This window comes from Polyodon spathula, chromosome 36, assembly GCF_017654505.1.
Source record: "Polyodon spathula isolate WHYD16114869_AA chromosome 36, ASM1765450v1, whole genome shotgun sequence".
NCBI classification, from domain to species: domain Eukaryota; kingdom Metazoa; phylum Chordata; class Actinopteri; order Acipenseriformes; family Polyodontidae; genus Polyodon; species Polyodon spathula.
The window spans coordinates 5,107,159-5,127,505 of record NC_054569.1 but is presented as its reverse complement, the minus strand read 5'-3'; the positions used below and the strand labels follow the sequence as shown (position 1 = coordinate 5,127,505).

Here is a 20,347-nt window from a genome sequence, read left to right as displayed (position 1 = left end):
CACACGAGGGAGGTCTGCACAGTGATCACCCTCACACTCACACACGAGGGAGGTCTGCACAGTGATCACCCCACACACACTCACACACGAGGGAGGTCTGCACAGTGATCACCCCACACTCACACTCACACACGAGGGAGGTCTGCACAGTGATCACCCCACACTCACACACACACGAGGGAGGTCTGCACAGTGATCACCCCACACTCACACTCACACACGAGGGAGGTCTGCACAGTGATCACCCCACACTCACACTCACACACGAGGGAGGTCTGCACAGTGATCACCCCACACTCACACTCACACACGAGGGAGGTCTGCACAGTGATCACCCCACACTCACACTCACACACGAGGGAGGTCTGCACAGTGATCACCCCACACTCACACTCACACACGAGGGAGGTCTGCACAGTGATCACCCCACACTCACACTCACACACGAGGGAGGTCTGCACAGTGATCACCCCACACTCACACTCACACACGAGGGAGGTCTGCACAGTGATCACCCCACACTCACACTCACACACGAGGGAGGTCTGCACAGTGATCACCCCACACTCACACTCACACACGAGGGAGGTCTGCACAGTGATCACCCCACACTCACACTCACACACGAGGGAGGTCTGCACAGTGATCACCCCACACTCACACTCACACACGAGGGAGGTCTGCACAGTGATCACCCCACACTCACACTCACACACGAGGGAGGTCTGCACAGTGATCACCCCACACTCACACTCACACACGAGGGAGGTCTGCACAGTGATCACACTCCACACTCACACACGAGGGAGGTCTGCACAGTGATCACCCCACACTCACACTCACACACGAGGGAGGTCTGCACAGTGATCACCCACACACTCACACACGAGGGAGGTCTGCACAGTGATCACCCCACACTCACACTCACACACGAGGGAGGTCTGCACAGTGATCACCCCACACTCACACACGAGGGAGGTCTGCACAGATCACCCCACACTCACACTCACACACGAGGGAGGTCTGCACAGTGATCACCCCACACTCACACACGAGGGAGGTCTGCACAGTGATCACCCCACACTCACACACACACGAGGGAGGTCTGCACAGTGATCACCCCACACTCACACACGACGAGGGAGGTCTGCACAGTGATCACCCCACACTCACACACGAGGGAGGTCTGCACAGTGATCACCCCACACTCACACTCACACACGAGGGAGGTCTGCACAGTGATCACCCCACACTCACACTCACACACGAGGGAGGTCTGCACAGATCACCACCCACACACTCACACACGAGGGAGGTCTGCACAGTGATCACCCCACACTCACACTCACACACGAGGGAGGTCTGCACAGTGATCACCCCACACTCACACTCACACACGAGGGAGGTCTGCACAGTGATCACCCCACACTCACACTCACACACGAGGGAGGTCTGCACAGTGATCACCCCACACTCACACACACACACGAGGGAGGTCTGCACAGTGATCACCCCACACTCACACACACACGAGGGAGGTCTGCACAGTGATCACCCCACACTCACACACGAGGGAGGTCTGCACAGTGATCACCCCACACTCACACACGAGGGAGGTCTGCACAGTGATCACCCCACACTCACACTCACACACGAGGGAGGTCTGCACAGTGATCACCCCACACTCACACTCACACACGAGGGAGGTCTGCACAGTGATCACCCCACACTCACACTCACACACGAGGGAGGTCTGCACAGTGACACCCCACACTCACACACGAGGGAGGTCTGCACAGTGATCACCCCACACTCACACACACACGGGGAGGTCTGCACAGTGATCACCCCACACTCACACACACACACGAGGGAGGTCTGCACAGTGATCACCCCACACTCACACTCACACACGAGGGAGGTCTGCACAGTGATCACCCCACACTCACACTCACACACGAGGGAGGTCTGCACAGTGATCACCCCACACTCACACTCACACACGAGGGAGGTCTGCACAGTGATCACCCCACACTCACACTCACACACGAGGGAGGTCTGCACAGTGATCACCCCACACTCACACTCACACACGAGGGAGGTCTGCACAGTGATCACCCCACACTCACACACGAGGGAGGTCTGCACAGTGATCACCCCACACTCACACTCACACACGAGGGAGGTCTGCACAGTGATCACCCCACACTCACACTCACACACGAGGGAGGTCTGCACAGTGATCACCCCACACTCACACTCACACACGAGGGAGGTCTGCACAGTGATCACCCCACACTCACACACGAGGGAGGTCTGCACAGTGATCACCCCACACTCACACACACACGAGGGAGGTCTGCACAGTGATCACCCCACACTCACACTCACACACGAGGGAGGTCTGCACAGTGATCACCCCACACTCACACTCACACACGAGGGAGGTCTGCACAGTGATCACCCCACACTCACACTCACACACGAGGGAGGTCTGCACAGTGATCACCCCACACTCACACTCACACACGAGGGAGGTCTGCACAGTGATCACCCCACACTCACACTCACACACGAGGGAGGTCTGCACAGTGATCACCCCACACTCACACACGAGGGAGGTCTGCACAGTGATCACCCCACACTCACACACACACGAGGGAGGTCTGCACAGTGATCACCCCACACTCACACTCACACACGAGGGAGGTCTGCACAGTGATCACCCCACACTCACACTCACACACGAGGGAGGTCTGCACAGTGATCACCCCACACTCACACTCACACACGAGGGAGGTCTGCACAGTGATCACCCCACACTCACACTCACACACGAGGGAGGTCTGCACAGTGATCACCCCACACTCACACTCACACACACTCAGGGAGGTCTGCACAGTGATCACCCCACACTCACACTCACACACGAGGGAGGTCTGCACAGTGATCACCCCACACTCACACTCACACACGAGGGAGGTCTGCACAGTGATCACCCCACACTCACACTCACACACGAGGGAGGTCTGCACAGTGATCACCCCACACTCACACTCACACACGAGGGAGGTCTGCACAGTGATCACCCCACACTCACACTCACACACGAGGGAGGTCTGCACAGTGATCACCCCACACTCACACTCACACACGAGGGAGGTCTGCACAGTGATCACCCCACACTCACACTCACACACGAGGGAGGTCTGCACAGTGATCACCCCACACTCACACTCACACACGAGGGAGGTCTGCACAGTGATCACCCCACACTCACACTCACACACGAGGGAGGTCTGCACAGTGATCACCCCACACTCACACTCACACACGAGGGAGGTCTGCACAGTGATCACCCCACACTCACACTCACACACGAGGGAGGTCTGCACAGTGATCACCCCACACTCACACTCACACACGAGGGAGGTCTGCACAGTGATCACCCCACACTCACACTCACACACGAGGGAGGTCTGCACAGTGATCACCCCACACTCACACTCACACACGAGGGAGGTCTGCACAGTGATCACCCCACACTCACACTCACACACGAGGGAGGTCTGCACAGTGATCACCCCACACTCACACTCACACACGAGGGAGGTCTGCACAGTGATCACCCCACACTCACACTCACACACGAGGGAGGTCTGCACAGTGATCACCCCACACTCACACTCACACACGAGGGAGGTCTGCACAGTGATCACCCCACACTCACACTCACACACGAGGGAGGTCTGCACAGTGATCACCCCACACTCACACTCACACACGAGGGAGGTCTGCACAGTGCACACACTCACACACCACCAGGTCTGCACAGTGATCACCCCACACTCACACACGAGGGAGGTCTGCACAGTGATCACCCCACACTCACACACGAGGGAGGTCTGCACAGTGATCACCCCACACTCACACTCACACACGAGGGAGGTCTGCACAGTGATCACCCCACACTCACACTCACACACGAGGGAGGTCTGCACAGTGATCACCCCACACTCACACTCACACACGAGGGAGGTCTGCACAGTGATCACCCCACACTCACACTCACACACGAGGGAGGTCTGCACAGTGATCACCCCACACTCACACTCACACACGAGGGAGGTCTGCACAGTGATCACCCCACACTCACACTCACACACGAGGGAGGTCTGCACAGTGATCACCCCACACTCACACTCACACACGAGGGAGGTCTGCACAGTGATCACCCCACACTCACACACACACGAGGGAGGTCTGCACAGTGATCACCCCACACTCACACTCACACACGAGGGAGGTCTGCACAGTGATCACCCCACACTCACACTCACACACGAGGGAGGTCTGCACAGTGATCACCCCACACTCACACACAAGGGAGGTCTGCACAGTGATCACCCCACACTCACACTCACACACGAGGGAGGTCTGCACAGTGATCACCCCACACTCACACACGAGGGAGGTCTGCACAGTGATCACCCCACACTCACACACGAGGGAGGTCTGCACAGTGATCACCCCACACTCACACACGAGGGAGGTCTGCACAGTGATCACCCCACACTCACACTCACACACGAGGGAGGTCTGCACAGTGATCACCCCACACTCACACTCACACACGAGGGAGGTCTGCACAGTGATCACCCCACACTCACACTCACACACGAGGGAGGTCTGCACAGTGATCACCCCACACTCACACTCACACACGAGGGAGGTCTGCACAGTGATCACCCCACACTCACACTCACACACGAGGGAGGTCTGCACAGTGATCACCCCACACTCACACTCACACACGAGGGAGGTCTGCACAGTGATCACCTCACACTCACTCACCTCGTACTGGTGTAGCAGCTGCACCATGGAGTCCCCCACAAACAGAACATCGGGCTCCTTGTCTTTGCACTCGAGAACGAAGCGGGCGTGCTGCCAAACACAACACAGGCACAGTCACACACTGCCCAGCTCTGAGCTGTGTGTTTACAACACAACACAACACAACACAACACAGGCCCAGTCACACACTGCCCAGCTCTGAGCTGCGTGTTTATAACATAACACAACACAACACAGGCCCAGTCACACACTGCCCAGCTCAGAGCTGCGTGTTTATAACACAACACAACACAACACAGGCCCAGTCACACACTGCCCAGCTCAGAGCTGCGTGTTTATAACACAACACAACACAACACAGGCCCAGTCACACACTGCCCAGCTCAGAGCTGCGTGTTTATAACACAACACAACACAACACAGGCCCACTCACACACTGCCCACCTCTGAGCTGCGTGTTTATAACACAGGCCCAGTCACACACTGCCCAGCTCTGAGCTGTGCCTCGCCTCACCTGTGACATCCAGCGGTCGTCCCCCTGCACGTCCTGCACTGGCTTGGGCACTGCGGCCGGATTTGAGTCTCCCACACTCATCCTCACCGGTGCTGCTGAGAATCAAGAGAGAAACACGACAACACACAGGTCAGACTGCTTCCTCCAGTAAAACCCCATCTCAGCGCTGACACGGTGTGCCACAGAACACAGCGCTACACAAGACTGCTCTCCTAAGATGACCATTTCCTCGCGTTGCGTTTCATTTTTCAATTACGCAATTCTTTTTTGAGAAAGCCCAATTGCTTGAACACAACACACGGCAGATCGATCTTGAATCAGTGTGAAATATTAAAAGCATTTCAAACGATACAGATTAAGGGGATGATTGCTTAAGTAGGTCTTGTTACTAACGTACTCGGATTACAAGCTTCAGTGTCAAACACTAGAACAATTTCACATGGTCCGTTTCAAAGAAACACAATGCGAGGAAACGGCTACTCACTGGAGCTATTTTGTGTTTTGACGTTTGTTCACGGTTTTGCTCTCTAGACTAGCCAGTCAGCAAAACAGTGTACATTTAAACCACTGTGATTAATAAAGTGAACAGCTACTGCATCTTTGAAGTGTAAAGTCATTTTACAAGCATGTGCTTTTATAACAGGTTGCAACCCCCCCCCCCATCACAAAAGAAGAAGACTACGATTGGCAAACGCAAGGACTGTGACAGAGGACAGAGGCTGGGTACCCTGGCTTTCACAGTGTGACTGGCTGCAGCAAGTCTATCCTTCAGAAGATAAGCATGCCCTGCGAGGCTTGTGTCCAGGATCACTGCAGCCAGAGAGGAACGCTTGTGAGGGGACCGTCCACCTTGAAGAGAGTTTCAAAATCAAGTAACAGTTAATAGCGCCGGGACGAACACGGGATCTTCAATCAACTGAAATATTTGCTCATTTTCAACAAGTAATAACAGCCATTCTATTGCTCTGAACACAGGCAGAGACAGCATAGCAGCAGGGGCAAACAGAAAAATATCCCAGGAGTAAAGAACGAGGTGTGTGGGACTTACTTTACCCAGTGAATGAACGACAAAACAAAAGGATGCCAAACAGCAGTTCAAGTGAAACAGTGTTTGGTTTATTCCCAAAATAAACAGTACATAAAGTCGCCACTGCATTCTATCACATCAGCTTACTGTAACGATACATCTTAGTTGGTGCTTATCTTGGCAAGAGCATGAAGTTTTAACATCTACTCTCATGTAAGGGAAATGGTGAATCATTTCGTTTCTTCATTCCTTGCCATGGCTGTTTCTTCACAGTAAGCAGGGACCATCGACACGTTCTCAGAACAAGAAGATGAAGTGTTTAAAGATAAATTTCAAATAAAGCCAGCTTGGAAATGCCGCTGTGAAACGAAGGGGAACAAACTCACCATTTTGGTTCTCGTTCAGTACGCTCCACTTAACAGAAAGTCGCAACAAAAACTATACAATACATACAGTCAATACAAAAATCACTACACAACATTTTCAGGAAGTTGGGCACTGTTTAGCGAGGCATTCCATAATGACTTGCTTGCCTCTTTCTGTCCCATGAGATTCTGACTGGCTCTAAAGCAGCACAACGCTTTTTTGTCCCAAACGGCTTTCCATAGCGATCACTGTGCCTGCGCGCGCCTAATCTGGTTTGTTTACTTTTTGCTGTCTCAAACTTTTAAATAGAGGCTTGAGAGCAGCTGTGCTGATCCTGTGTTCTCTTTAGATTATACTAAATCTTGCATATCGCACACACATCAGCTCTTTGTCATGTGACACTTTCACGCAACTTCTGGTGCGGCGATGAATGTGGGCAAGGTATTCCTGTCATTTCCAGTGAATACGAACATCTGATTTTTGTATCCCAATACATGTCAAAAAATATTCGTTGGAATATTCTGATTATTTGTCCCGTGTGAAACTGATGAAGGCAAAGACTCCCAAACAAGGCACATCAAATGCCCGCCAGACTCTGTGCTTTTCTGAACAGCTCGCCCCCTTGCAAAGCATGCAGGACCATGTTGGGATTCTGAATGAGGCCTGGATGAGGAAAAAGGCTTAAATGAGGGGAAATCCTGTAGAAATTCTAACCAGGCACAGGAGCGTGCACACGCCACCGACAGGACCCGGCGCCCAGCCCGGCTAACTAGAATGGCAGCTGCTAAATGTGGGTCTTATCTGGGACGGTTCTGCAGAACGAGGTGCTGTGTGAAGTGTGCTGTCAACGGTGTTGTCTACATAGACTTTAACAGCGTGCAGCTTTATAACCTCCCTGCTCTACACAGACCCCGACGCCCTAGTGAGTCTGTGTGCACTCACACACTGCAAATCAGACAGCCTGCGCATGTCAGCACGTTGTATAGCCAGATGACACAGAAACACACTCAGAGAGGGGAGCTTCTGGACTGACCTGCGACTCTATCATCAGACAGTAACGCGACGCAAATACCATGATGCTAACGAGTGTAGCGATGCGCCGTTTCTGTGTAAACTAATAATGACATATGAACAACGGCTGCTGTTGTGCAGAGTGCACATATAAACGAATATAGATTTTTAACAAAAACGGGAATATCGTACTAATAACCGATAACTAATATTAATAATTCGCAACGCGCCTGGTTCAGGAATATTCTGTTCCCTGAAACCTAGACAACTAGGCCAGCCTAATTCCATATGATCTAAAATAAAACCCGGTTTGATATGCAATGCATTTAATAATTACTTTTTGAGCTAGTCTCCCCGCCACACACACACACACACACACACACACACACACACACACACACACGGGTGCTGTGTCTCCGGGTGCTCCGTTGTGTTGACAGCAGCAATAATGCAGGCTAGTGACAGCAACACAACACGATGATGAGGAGGATGATGAAGACACACACCGCAGCGGTTCCCCGCCCAGACCGAGCCTCGCTTTGCGCGCTACCCGTGCCAGGACCCGTCCACACACCCCGCAAGGACGGAGCCGGGCTGGGCTGCCTTGCGAGCGGCAATGCGCGCCTTCGCTTACCTGCTGGCCCCCTGGATCGCTTCCCGTGCCCGTCTCAGCACCGCGCCGCGGCGGTCTCTCTGTCTGGCGGTGTGTCTGCTCCGATGGTGCCGATGTTGTCTCGGATCAGCGCAGCTTCTCTCCTTTGTGGTTTTGGGTGGCGCGGTGCTCGCTCGTTCCCGGTTCTTGGTGATCCGGTGCTGGCGGGTCGCTGGCTCCGATTCCGCGGACAGATCGGCGCTCTTTCTCTCTCTTGCAGGATCCCTGCCTCCCAGTCCTCGATGCAATGCTGCAGATTCGGGGTTTTTTTCCACAAGGTCTGCAGCCCTCCACTTCCGCTTCCACCACTCAATCACAGGCATCCCAGAGGAAGTCCCGCCTGTGCGCAAAGGCGCAGCTGGCCGTCAAAAGCCGTTTTGCAGATAAAAAAAAAATAAAACTGCAAGAAACGTCACTGCGCATTTAAACTGGTTTGAGAAGAATCACATACCAACACACCGAGAGAAAGGCACGATGTGTATATAAGACACAGATACAGATGGGAATCTCATTTGAACTCTGTATGTTGTTTTTTTAAATGCATACAAAGCAATGCACGGTATGCGGTGCTTTGAACACGGTGTTGTTAGAGCTGGCAGGCTATACTGTTGCACAGGCTGTCAACATTAGTACGAGGATGCAGGCGTTTCACACGGGTTGTACTGTATTGATAATGCGCGTCTCTCGGGGTGATGGTGTTCAGTAGAGCTGCGGCTTCCAGGCGGCGGGTCTGATCGGGTCTGCCGTTGCTTGTGTGCTTAATCACGGTATGTATACTGCAGAGGTGAGAGCCCGGAACTTCCCAGACAGGCTGGAAATACTAGCTTCATATTCACTCAGTCATTGCAAACACGTATCCCGTGTGACGTACAGTATGGGTCTGAAGCCCGGAGATGCGCTTATACAGTGTGCTGCGGCTCTCCAAGCAACCCCTACCAGCCTCGACTATAATTGTGACCTGGTCATAACAGTCCATTCCTCTTGCAAAGTGCCGTGCTCTGTGCCACGGTAAAGGCACGCACAGTGCAGTAAAGCATGCGGAGTACGATCACAACTGCAAACAGATCACATAACGGAACACCTGCAGGTCCTGGGATACCCGGGCGATGATGACGGCGGCATCTGAGGTTCATATCGTGTTATCTGACGTCCCGTTTTTTTTAAACGCAGACACAAAGGCACGTCAGAAAAGCCGATTACACTGTGTAACATAATTTTTGTTCCTGGGTAGTAAGTGTTATTTCCTGATTGCTTATGCCTCAAAAGTATAGACAATGGCTGTTATTCCCCACAAACTTTGCTTTTGTGACCAGGACAGTGAGATTTCAAAATATCACTATTTCCAATGGGAAAACGGACAAATTAAATACAGTACAATCGTAAATTACTCACTTCTAAATCTTTTGTAGTCATCTTTGTATTACTTTAGTATAACTACATGTTAATTTGGATTCATATGTTGTCCAGGAACAAAAAAATGTGTTACACGGTGTTATTAACGTGCAACGAATACAACAGTCCCAGCATGCATGCACACGCATTTGGAGCCAGTGGGACAGACGCAGGGAACAGCTGGTTTGCCGCAAGTCTGGTGTTAGGAGGTTTCGAAGGGTTTATTTGTGGGTGTTCTGTTGCGGCTTTTAACAAAATAAAATAATAATAAAAAATACTAAAAATAATGTGTTTGATTTATTTATTGATGTATTTAAAATGCGCTCGTTCCACATTCCCTACAGAAGAGGGCACTCGAGGTCTGTGGCGCCGTATGCGCGCTCCCGAGTCTTGTTGAGGGAGAGAGTGAGGGAGAGAGAGAGAGAGAGAGAGAGAGAGAGAGAGAGAGAGAGAGAGAGAGAGAGAGAGAGAGAGAGAGAGAGAGAGAGAGAGAGAGAGAGAGAGAGAGAGAGAGAGAGAGAGAGAGGAGAGAGAGAGAGAGAGAGAGAGAGAGAGAGAGAGAGAGAGAGAGAGAGAGAGAGAGAGAGAGAGAGAGAGAGAGAGAGAGAGAGAGAGAGAGAGAGAGAGAGAAAGAGAGAGAGAGAGAGAGAGAGAGAGAGAGAGGGAGAGAGAGAGAGAGAGAAGAGAGAGAGAGAGAGAGGAGAGGAGAGAGAGAGAGAGAGAGAGAGAGAGAGAGAGAGAGAGAGAGAGAGAGAGAGAGAGAGAGAGAGAGAGAGAGAGAGAGAAGGGAGAGAAGAGAGAGAGAGAGAGAGAGAGAGAGAGAGAGAGAGAGAGAGAGAGAGAGAGAGAGAGAGAGAGAGAGAGAGAGAGAGAGAGAGAGAGGAGAGAGAGAGAGAGAGAGAGAGAGAGAGAGAGAGAGAGAGAGAGAGAGAGAGAGAGAGAGAGAGAGAGAGAGAGAGAGAGAGAGAGAGAGAGAGAGAGAGAGAGAGAGAGAGAGAGAGAGAGAGAGAGAGAGGAGAGAGAGAAAGAGAGAGAGAGAGAGAGAGAGAGACTCTCTTTCTCTTTCTCTCTCTTTTTCTCTCTCTCTCTCGCTCTCTCTCTCCACATCCGTATTCTCTCGCTCTCTCTCTCTCTCTCTCAGTCTCTCTCTCTCCCCTCTCTCTCATCCGAGCCGTTCTTCTCCTCCGCTCTCTCTCTCGGACTTCCTCCTCCTTCTCTCTCTTACTTTCTCGAGAGAGAGAGAGAGAGAGAAGCGGGGGAGGAGGAGGAGGAGGAGGAGGAGGCATATTGTTTTGATCAAAGATGTATATGAATTTCTTAGTGAAGCAGATCTCTGTTTCCAGGGCGACCTGCGACTGCTGGATGAAGTCATTGCTAGGCTGCCCGTCGCCATGGTTACCCGCGGGGGGCGGAGCCGCGGGGTGACGCGGGCGGGGGCGTGCCCGCGCTGCGCGCTCCCGCGGCCCGCTGGTTTTCCAGCGCAGAGGCGAGAAGATGGCGGCCGTGTCGAGCGGCGGCGCAGCCGGATCCGCTCCGGCCGGGATCACTCACCCGAACCGAGCCGCCCCGGCGGGGATGGGTAACCAGAGCCGGGCCCCCGCTTCCAACAGGATCAGCAACCACAACCGAGCCCCGCAGAGCGCCGGGATCAGTAGCCCCAGCCCCCTCCCCCCGAGCCGGGCCCCGCTCGCCCGAGTCGGATACTATGAGATCGAGAGGACGATTGGCAAGGGGAACTTCGCCGTGGTCAAGCTGGCGACGCACATGATCACCAGGGCCAAGGTAAGCGGGCGAGCGGGGGGCTGCCGCGGCCGGGGGGCGCCGGGCGCCGTTGTAACTTACAGCCCCGGCCACCCAGCGCTTGTCCCGGGGGGGCTGCGAGAGTCGGGCCTGGGGAGAGAGCGCACTGATCGTGTGGCGGACGGGCAGACAGCGCCGGGTCACTCTGACAGGCTGCGTGGAGGTAAACAAGGCGCAGGACTGTCAACAGGGTGATGGGTCCAGACCAGATGCGCTGAACCCGCACCGCGCAGGCAGCTGGCTGCTTCAGATCCACGGTACCGACTGGGAGAGAGGAAAGGGTTTGGACTCGGAGGTGGCGAGCGGTAGAGCCCCCCCTCACATCGCCGTGTTAGTGACCGAGTGTCGCGGGTCGTGTTGGTGAGCTGTTTGGTAAGTCGGCTGCCCGGAATCTCGTCCGGATCGCTGCAGCTGTGTGTGGGAAGCGGGTCGGTGCCGATGTTTCCAGTATTCCCAGTTCATCAACACCACATCGTGTAGTTTGTGTCCTTGCTGTGTCGTGTTACTCGGTACAGTCAGCCCTGTGCGTATTCCCGTGTGGTAGTTCGGCAGTGCCGCCGCAGCGGTCTGTGTTAGCTTGATAATGCCGTTACAGGAGGGTTGCGGGTTGGTTTTATTGCAGTGCTTGTCACTGGTCATTCTCATTGAATGGCGCCGCGGGGTATTGAATGGACCTCCTCGGAGTTCGGGGGAGGCTGGGCGGCGCGATTCTTCCCCATGCTCTCTGCTCTGCACTGGGCTTGTTTAATGGTGTTTTGAGCGCCTCGGTGGAAGCTGGCTCAGTTGTATTGCGGGGATCCAGTGAATGCTGTTCAGGTGCGCCGCTGATAAGGGTTCGTGTTGTTGGTGCTGGAGGCCAGCGTTGCTAGCTTCCTTACAGTAGCGGCTGTGATTAGAAAGGGGTTGTGTTTGTTTAATAGTGGCATGAAAACATTTTTTTTTGGATTGTCAGTTGTGTAAATAGCGTGCATTTGAAGTGCAGAGGCAGTGTAGCTTATCACTGTAGTTACAGCACTGTGTTTTATTCTTGACTCTGCTGCTTTGTAGTTACAGCACTGTGTTTTATTCTTGACTCTGCTGCTTTGTAGTTACAGCACTGTGTTTTATTCTTGACTCTGCTGCTTTGTAGTTACAGCACTGTGTTTTATTCTTGACTCTGTGCTGCTTTGTAGTTACAGCACTGTGTTTTATTCTTGACTCTGTGCTGCTTTGTAGTTACAGCACTGTGTTTTATTCTTGACTCTGTGCTGCTTTGTAGTTGCTGCACTCTGTTGTATTCTTGGAGCAGTACATGGAGACCTGCTGTCGTGTTTTTTTAATAATTTCATGTTTTTATGTTTTAATTTCAGTGAATTGCTGTTTTTTGCTGCTGTTTTTCGCTCTGTTTTGTATGTTGGAAGATTGCCTAGATCCTGTACATTTTTGTGTTTTTTTTTTTTTAATTTTTTTTTTTATCATTGGTGATTAGGAATCTGCACCACTTGGGAAATACAGTAGTCTTTATTGGCTGTTCTCCCCACTGCTGACAGTTTAAAAACATGACCTGTTCTTTCTGGAGCCAGGCTGGGTGTTGACTAGCTGTTCATCGCAGGGGAGCGATTGTATTCTGCATGGAGCAGCTCATATTGGCTCTATCCCATGGTGATGAAGCTGACACCCTGGGATCCTTCAAGAAGCTGCTTGATGAGATTTTGGGATCAATAAGCTACTAACAACCAAACGAGCAAGATGGGCCGAATGGCCTCCTCTCGTTTGTAAACTTTCTTATGTTCTTATGTTCTTATGTGATCAGGCTGTCCGGTGATCTCACTGATTTATTGATTTGCTCCGCAGCTCTGCTGATTCTTGTAGCTCCCTCTCCCTGTGGCTCGCCGCTCTGCTGATTCTTGTAGCTCACCCCCCCTGTGGCACGCCGCTCCGCAGCTCTGCTGATTCTTTTAGCTCCCCCTCCCTGTGGCACGCCGCTCCGCAGCTCTGCTGATTCTTGTAGCTCAGCCCCTCTGTGGGCATGCCGCTCCGCAGCTCTGCTGATTCTTGTAGCTCAGCCCCTCTGTGGGCATGCCGCTCCGCAGCTCTGCTGATTCTTGTAGCTCACCCTCCCTGTGGCATGCCGCTCTGCAGCTCTGCTGATTCTTGTAGCTCCCCCTCCCTGTGGCACGCCGCTCCGCAGCTCTGCTGATTCTTGTAGCTTACCCCCTCCCTGTGGCACGCCGCTCCGCAGCTCTGCTGATTCTTGTAGCTCACCCTCCCTGTGGCACGCCGCTCCGCAGCTCTGCTGATTCTTGTAGCTCCCCCTCCCTGTGGCACGCCGCTCCGCAGCTCTGCTGATTCTTGTAGCTCAGCCCCCCTGTGGGCACGCCGCTCCGCAGCTCTGCTGATTCTTGTAGCTCACCCTCCCTGTGGCACGCCGCTCCGCAGCTCTGCTGATTCTTGTAGCTCCCCCTCCCTGTGGCACGCCGCTCCGCAGCTCTGCTGATTCTTGTAGCTCCCCCTCCCTGTGGCACGCCGCTCCGCAGCTCTGCTGATTCTTGTAGCTCCCCCTCCCTGTGGCACCCCTCCGCAGCTCTGTGGTAGCACTGCCGCCGCTCCGCAGCTCTGCTGATTCTTGTAGCTCCCCCTCCCTGTGGCACGCCGCTCCGCAGCTCTGCTGTTTCTTGTAGCTCCCCCTCACTGTGGCACCCCGCTCTGCTGATTTTTGCCATTTTTTTCTGAACGGCAGCAGTGGTAAAGTTCCCAAAGCGATTCCCCCGCTGCAGCAGGAAGCTGAGCGGAGGAACTGCAGTAAGATTGATCGCTCCCTCCCGATCTGCTGAGAGCCACAAAACTAACGGGACCCTGGAGTCTCATTCATAACTGTTACCCAAACACAGGAGGGTCACACAGTCAGGGCTGTGTGTGTGTGTGTGTGTGTGTGTGTGTCTGCATGTGCGCGGGTTTACAAAGCTCAGTAGTGTTGTTTATTATTATTATTATTATTATTATTATTATTATTATTATTATTATTATTATTATTGTTATCAAAACCAAGTTAAACAGAAAATCTGGTGGCTATCTGGATAGGTCTTCTCTAACGTTCACAGACTCGGAGCCCTCGAGGGAGTCCCAGGGGCCAGTGGACTGGTCATCTCCTCTCCTGCTGTGGCTCCAGCTTTGCTTTCGATGGAGCAGGATTAGAGACGAAGCGATTTAGCGGATCGGTTTGAAGCCCCTGTGCGTCTCGCAGATCAGGCACTGGACCTGCTGAGCGAGTGAACTGTGTGTCGGTGAGAAAGTGGCGCACACTTGCACCAGTGAAAGTGATCACGCATTAGTCAGGTATTTCCAACAACATGAGCACTTCCGGGTCTCAAGTGTGACAGATTACCAGCTCTGTGTCACATGCTGCTAGTACACGCACACACGTGGTTTCACACACACACACACGCTGTGTGTTCCCTCTGAGTCCCCGGCTCTGCTAAGTGAGGTTTATCTGTGTGGGTATATCTGCGTTGTCTTGTTGTTCTGTGCAGGGCTGTGTGAAGTTCGTTGTCGGAGTCTCTCGATTGCAGTTCCTCCTGTGAGCGCCTCTGATCTTTGGTCGCTGGCTGTCTGATGTTTAATAGCTCAAGTTCACAGTTTGCTATGCAGCGGATGTGTTCAGTTCTACCCTTCTGCCTTTGAAGAAAGTCCCAACACATTTCAGCAGGGACACTCCTTGTTTAGATTGCTCTGCTATACCAGTGTGAGCAGTGCAGGGTTTTAAGCATGCAGGTTTACTTTGCTTAGCTGTGTCAAGCCTCATTGAGAATGCTGTTCAGTGTGGCCTGGGTGCCTGTGATTGGATTGAACCCCAGACTGCAGGGAGCGTGCTTCACATCCTCTTCTGCAGGGGGACGGAGAGTTTTCTCCTCAGCTGTGTTGAGCTTCTTTGCAGCCAGTCAGCCCTCCAGTATAGTTCCAGAGTTTGAACTGTGACAGCTAGTGCACACACTGCAGAGATTCCTCGCTTCTCTCATCTCTCGCGAACCCGTTTGTGTGCAGCAGGGTCTGTCAGTGCTGTGCAGGGCCTGGTGGCTGTGGCTGTGAATGTGTGAGCTGCAGGAGATGCCAGTAAACCCCCTTCCGCATCACAAACACTGACAGACAGACACCTGATGACAAACGCTGACAGACACCTGATGACAAACACTGACAGACACCTGATCACATACACTGACAGACAGACAGACGCCTCATCACAAACACTGACAGACAGACAGACAGACACCTCATCACAAACACTGACAGACAGACAGACACCTGATCACATACACTGACAGACACCTGATCACATACACTGACAGAGACCTGATCACATACACTGACAGACAGACAGACGCCTCATCACAAACACTGACAGACACCTCATCACATACACTGACAGACACCTGATCACATACACTGACAGACACCACATCACAAACAGACAGACACCTGATCACATACACTGACAGACAGACAGACACCTCATCACAAACCCTGACAGAGACCTGATCACAAACACTGACAGACAGACAGACACCTCATCACAAACCCTGACAGAGACCTGATCACAAACACTGACAGACACCTGATCACAAACACTGACAGACACCTGATCACAAACACTGACAGACAGACAGACACCTGATCACATACACTGACAGACAGACACCTGCCCATCACAAACACTGACAGACAGACAGACACCTGATCACAAACACTGACAGACACCTGATCACATACACTGACAGACAGACAGACACCTGATCACATACACTGACAGACACCTGATCACATACACTGACAGACAGACAGACACCTGATCACAAACACTGACAGACACCTGATCACATACACTGACAGACAGACAGACACCTGATCACATACACTGATCACACACCTCATCTACACTGACAGACACCTGATCACAAACACTGACACTGACAGACACCTCACACAAACACTGACAGACACCTCATCACATACACTGACAGACACTTGATCACAAACACTGACAGACAGACAGACACCTGATCACATACACTGACAGACAGACAGACGCCTCATCACATACCCTGACCGCTCCAGCACACAGACAGACATCAAGGTTAAATAACTACTCTTTCACCCTCAGTCGTCTCGTTCATTTATCGATTTGAAATTAATATTTAGAAACAAGAGTGTTGTTTCCTGTAGTGAATGAGCCAGCGCTGTGCCAGCACTGAAAGCACTCTGCATGGTGTTCAGTGAAATGAATACGTTGGGTGATGTTGTGGAAACAGGACTTGAGGAAGAAAGCACGCCCACGTGTACACCCTGGCATCTGTTTACAGCAAGCAGTTCCAGGGCACCGCGCTGTTCAATGGTCACTGCTGACTGTGCGCTTTACCTTTGAGCTGCTTTCCATTGTGAATTGAGTGTGTTTGTGTTGATCTGGGCACTTCGAGGCTGGCTTTGCACAGCGTAACTGCTCTGCAGGGCTTTCTATTGGAGGGTTTATCAGGGCTTCACCCGAGTAAGGGTTCTTTCAGTGCTGGCAGGGTAAAGAGACAATCATGACGTAGAGCAGCTCTGTCACCTCTGCCCTGTTTCTGTCGTTGTGTGTGAAGATCAGGGTGGTTTGTGTTAAAACGTCTCTCTGGTCTCTGCTGACCTGTTCCACAGGCTGGCTATCGGCAGTGTCTTTACCGTACAGTACAGTAAATTCAGCATGAAATGTAAGTCACATTTGCTCGTGTTTTGCACCGGTAAAGCACTTTTGGTCAGGCGAGCTTCCCGGCCCGTTTTCCCTTTTTGTTTCCTCTTTTAATCTTTTAAAATAGATTTTTTTAAAAGATAATTACAAACCTGGGCTCCAGACACAGCTGCTGGAGCTGCAAGCGCGTATCACATTGAACTGCATGAAATGCAACAACTTGTTAAGAGGCTACAGTGATACTAAAACAGCAAGCGAATGTCTGCACTCGCTCGTTTGTCGCCTTGTTCTGCTGAATGGTTAGTCTGTGCTGCTGATGACTGCAGTGAACTCGGCTTGTTTATTTTTTAAGTGCAAGTGGTGTGTCTAGATCTGTGAAGGCACCATCGCCCCGATGAGATTATCAAAATGAATAACCCACCTCTGCTCAGCTGACGAAACCACCCTGAACACAGCGAGGCGCTGGAGTGCATGCTGATGAATAATGGGATGTAGTTTTCAGTGGAGACACGCAGTCGTCGTGTGCGTGGGATTGCGTGTCCCGTTCGCAGTGCCCCAGAGCTGCTGCGATTTCTTCCTGCCGGTGATCTCTTTGAAGATAACGCTAAAGTTTCCATGAAACAAGGCTTGGAAGACAGTCGGATCAGATAGGCCTTTGTACAAAAGCTCAAAGTACAGACGAACTTTCTTCGTTTTAATGCCCTTTTATAACTGTTGTATATTCCATTCAGTTCACCTTGAATAATCTAATAATGCGCTTAAAAGGTGAGATTGCTTCAGACGTTCTGAGCGCTGACTGCTGGGGTTTGATTTCCAGGTCTGGCTGAAAGTTTTGCAGCAGAGTGACTCCTGCGCCGGCCCCTCGGAGCCCCACTTGCATTCAGCACGTCGTGGAGACTCTGTGCCCAGCACAGTGTCTATCAGGGAGAATTTGTTTTCTGAATGTTTTGTGGACTCTGTGTGTGTGTGTGATTGTTCTCTCGCTGCGGCGCATTGCTGAGTCGTGGTGATGAAAGTGGCAGAGCCGTGTGTGAGAGCTTGGAGCCTGGCTGTTTCCACGGTGATGGAATGGAGGAGGGGCGAGTGCCATGGTGCTGAGTGTTGTGGCAGGAAGTGAGATTGCGGAGAGAGGGTAAGGAGACGGGCAGCAACTTGCCTACAGGCTGCATTTAACAGAGGAGACACTGACACGCACACACACACTCACACACACACACACACACACACACACACACACACTGACACTCACACACACACACACACTGACACTCACACACACACACACACACACACACACACACACACACACACACACACACACACACACACACACACACACACACACACACACACACACACACACACACACACACACTGACACACACACACTGACACACACACACACACACACACACACACACACACACACACACACACACACACACACACACACACACACACACTGACACACACACACACACTGACACACACACACTGACGCACACACACACACACACACACACACACACACACACACACACACACACACTTGCACGCACTCACACACTCTCGCACACTCGCACACACATTCAACACAGTGGTGCACGTTAGTTTAACACATTAACACATGCAGGTACCATATTTACACAGCGCTGTAGTAAGATAGCACAGTGTGACTAAGAGCTGTAACATCAGCAGCGCCGTATCTGCACCGCACCACACAGCGTGTAACACAGCGTGTAATTGACTGAATGCAGTGCTGCTCTATTTACATGGAAATGGCCAGTAGAAAGTCTGGCACCACACTGGCTTTCCTGTAACATTCACTTCACTCCCTGGCACCACGGTGTTCTCCCGCTGGAGTTGTGTTTGTGCACACTGGCACCCTCTCTTGACAGCCCAGGGTCCTGCTTGCAGCAGCACAGGGACACTGTCCCACACCTGCACGCTGTGGCATTGCATTGCCTTGTTCAGTGGAGTGCATTCATCTTGACCTGGCCCCTCCTTCCATGTGTCACTGAACCCCCTATGAAACCCACACCCTCTTCTCCAGCTGCTGTGAAGTGCGCAAAGTCAGGAGAGTGCTCCAGGCTGACTCGATATTGAAGAGATTCATTGCAGCAGTGTGCACTGAAGTATCGTTTTCTAGTTGGGAGCATTTGCTTGCCTAGTTGCTGCATGGCAGGATAGGGTCAGCGGGGCCGTTGAGAATCAACTCCATTGATTACTTCCTCTTTGGAAGGGCGCTGTTGTCAGAAAACAATGACTGTGCAATGAGCGGCTTTTCTTAGAGGTGCTGTGCCCTTTTGTTAAACCTGGAACCACTTGCAAATCATCACCCTTAGAAAGAGGCGTTCAGTGTAGCAGCTCAGCACTGCGTGGCTGTTCATCTAGCCCCCTGTATCCAACACTGCAGTGCTGAACACACAGCACGATGAAACCTGCTGATAACCAGCGCTCAGTGGACTGTTCTAACCTGCTGATAACTAGCGCTGTGGACTGTCCTAACCTGCTGATAGCCAGTGCTACAGCCTCTGCTGATCAGCAAACCTGTTTCTGTGGGGAGTGTCTTGTCTACAGCCTCTGCTGATCAGCGGATCTGTTTCGGTGCTTGTTTGGTGCCCAGGTTTTGGTGTGGCAGTCTGGATTCCTCTGCTAATTGGGCCAACAGGATGCCAGGCTGGGTCACAGGTGCAGAGCTTTTTCCCGGCCTGCACTGAAAACGGATACAGCAGTTCCAGAGAGACGTTGTTACTGAGCGCCGGGTTCACGCACACTTACACTGCCAAACAAAACGTTTGAGAAGCGGCGCTGTCTGCCAGCGTGTGTGCTTGCCTTTCCTTCACCCATATACGCGTTCAGGTCTGGCACAAGCTTAGCCCGTTTTGCTTTGCTGGCCCGTGGTGTTGTCAGTCACACAGGCCCTCCTGTCCCCCGTGCCTCACCTGCTGTCTGTGCTGATTCCTTCGTGGCCGGAACAGGATGCTCCTGTCAAGCAGACAACAGTGGAAGGGAAGCCTTGCCAGGAACACGCCT

The 20,347-nt window shown here is 52.2% G+C and overlaps 2 protein-coding genes across 3 annotated transcripts in view; one reads left to right on the top strand and one right to left on the bottom strand.

Moving 5' to 3' along the window:
- pafah1b2 (platelet-activating factor acetylhydrolase 1b, catalytic subunit 2) overlaps nucleotides 1–8,497 on the bottom strand; it is a 13,075-nt gene extending 4,578 nt beyond the window's left edge. Inside the window, exons 1-3 of one of the 2 annotated variants that reach the window (XM_041234907.1) lie at nucleotides 8,407–8,497; nucleotides 5,369–5,463; nucleotides 4,855–4,944 (exon numbers count right to left, since the gene is read on the bottom strand). In XM_041234907.1, coding sequence (XP_041090841.1) covers nucleotides 4,855–4,944; nucleotides 5,369–5,449 — 171 coding nt within the window. In that variant the 5' untranslated portion in view covers nucleotides 5,450–5,463; nucleotides 8,407–8,497. The remainder of the gene's footprint in view (nucleotides 1–4,854; nucleotides 4,945–5,368; nucleotides 5,464–8,406) is intronic. The other variant, XM_041234908.1, reaches the window with a different exon arrangement.
- Nucleotides 8,498–11,125: 2,628 nt separating this feature from the next.
- The window catches only part of sik3 (SIK family kinase 3), a 54,224-nt gene continuing 45,002 nt past the window's right edge, over nucleotides 11,126–20,347 (top strand). The window contains exon 1 of the mRNA XM_041234870.1: nucleotides 11,126–11,598. Coding sequence (XP_041090804.1) covers nucleotides 11,311–11,598 — 288 coding nt within the window. The 5' untranslated portion in view covers nucleotides 11,126–11,310. The remainder of the gene's footprint in view (nucleotides 11,599–20,347) is intronic.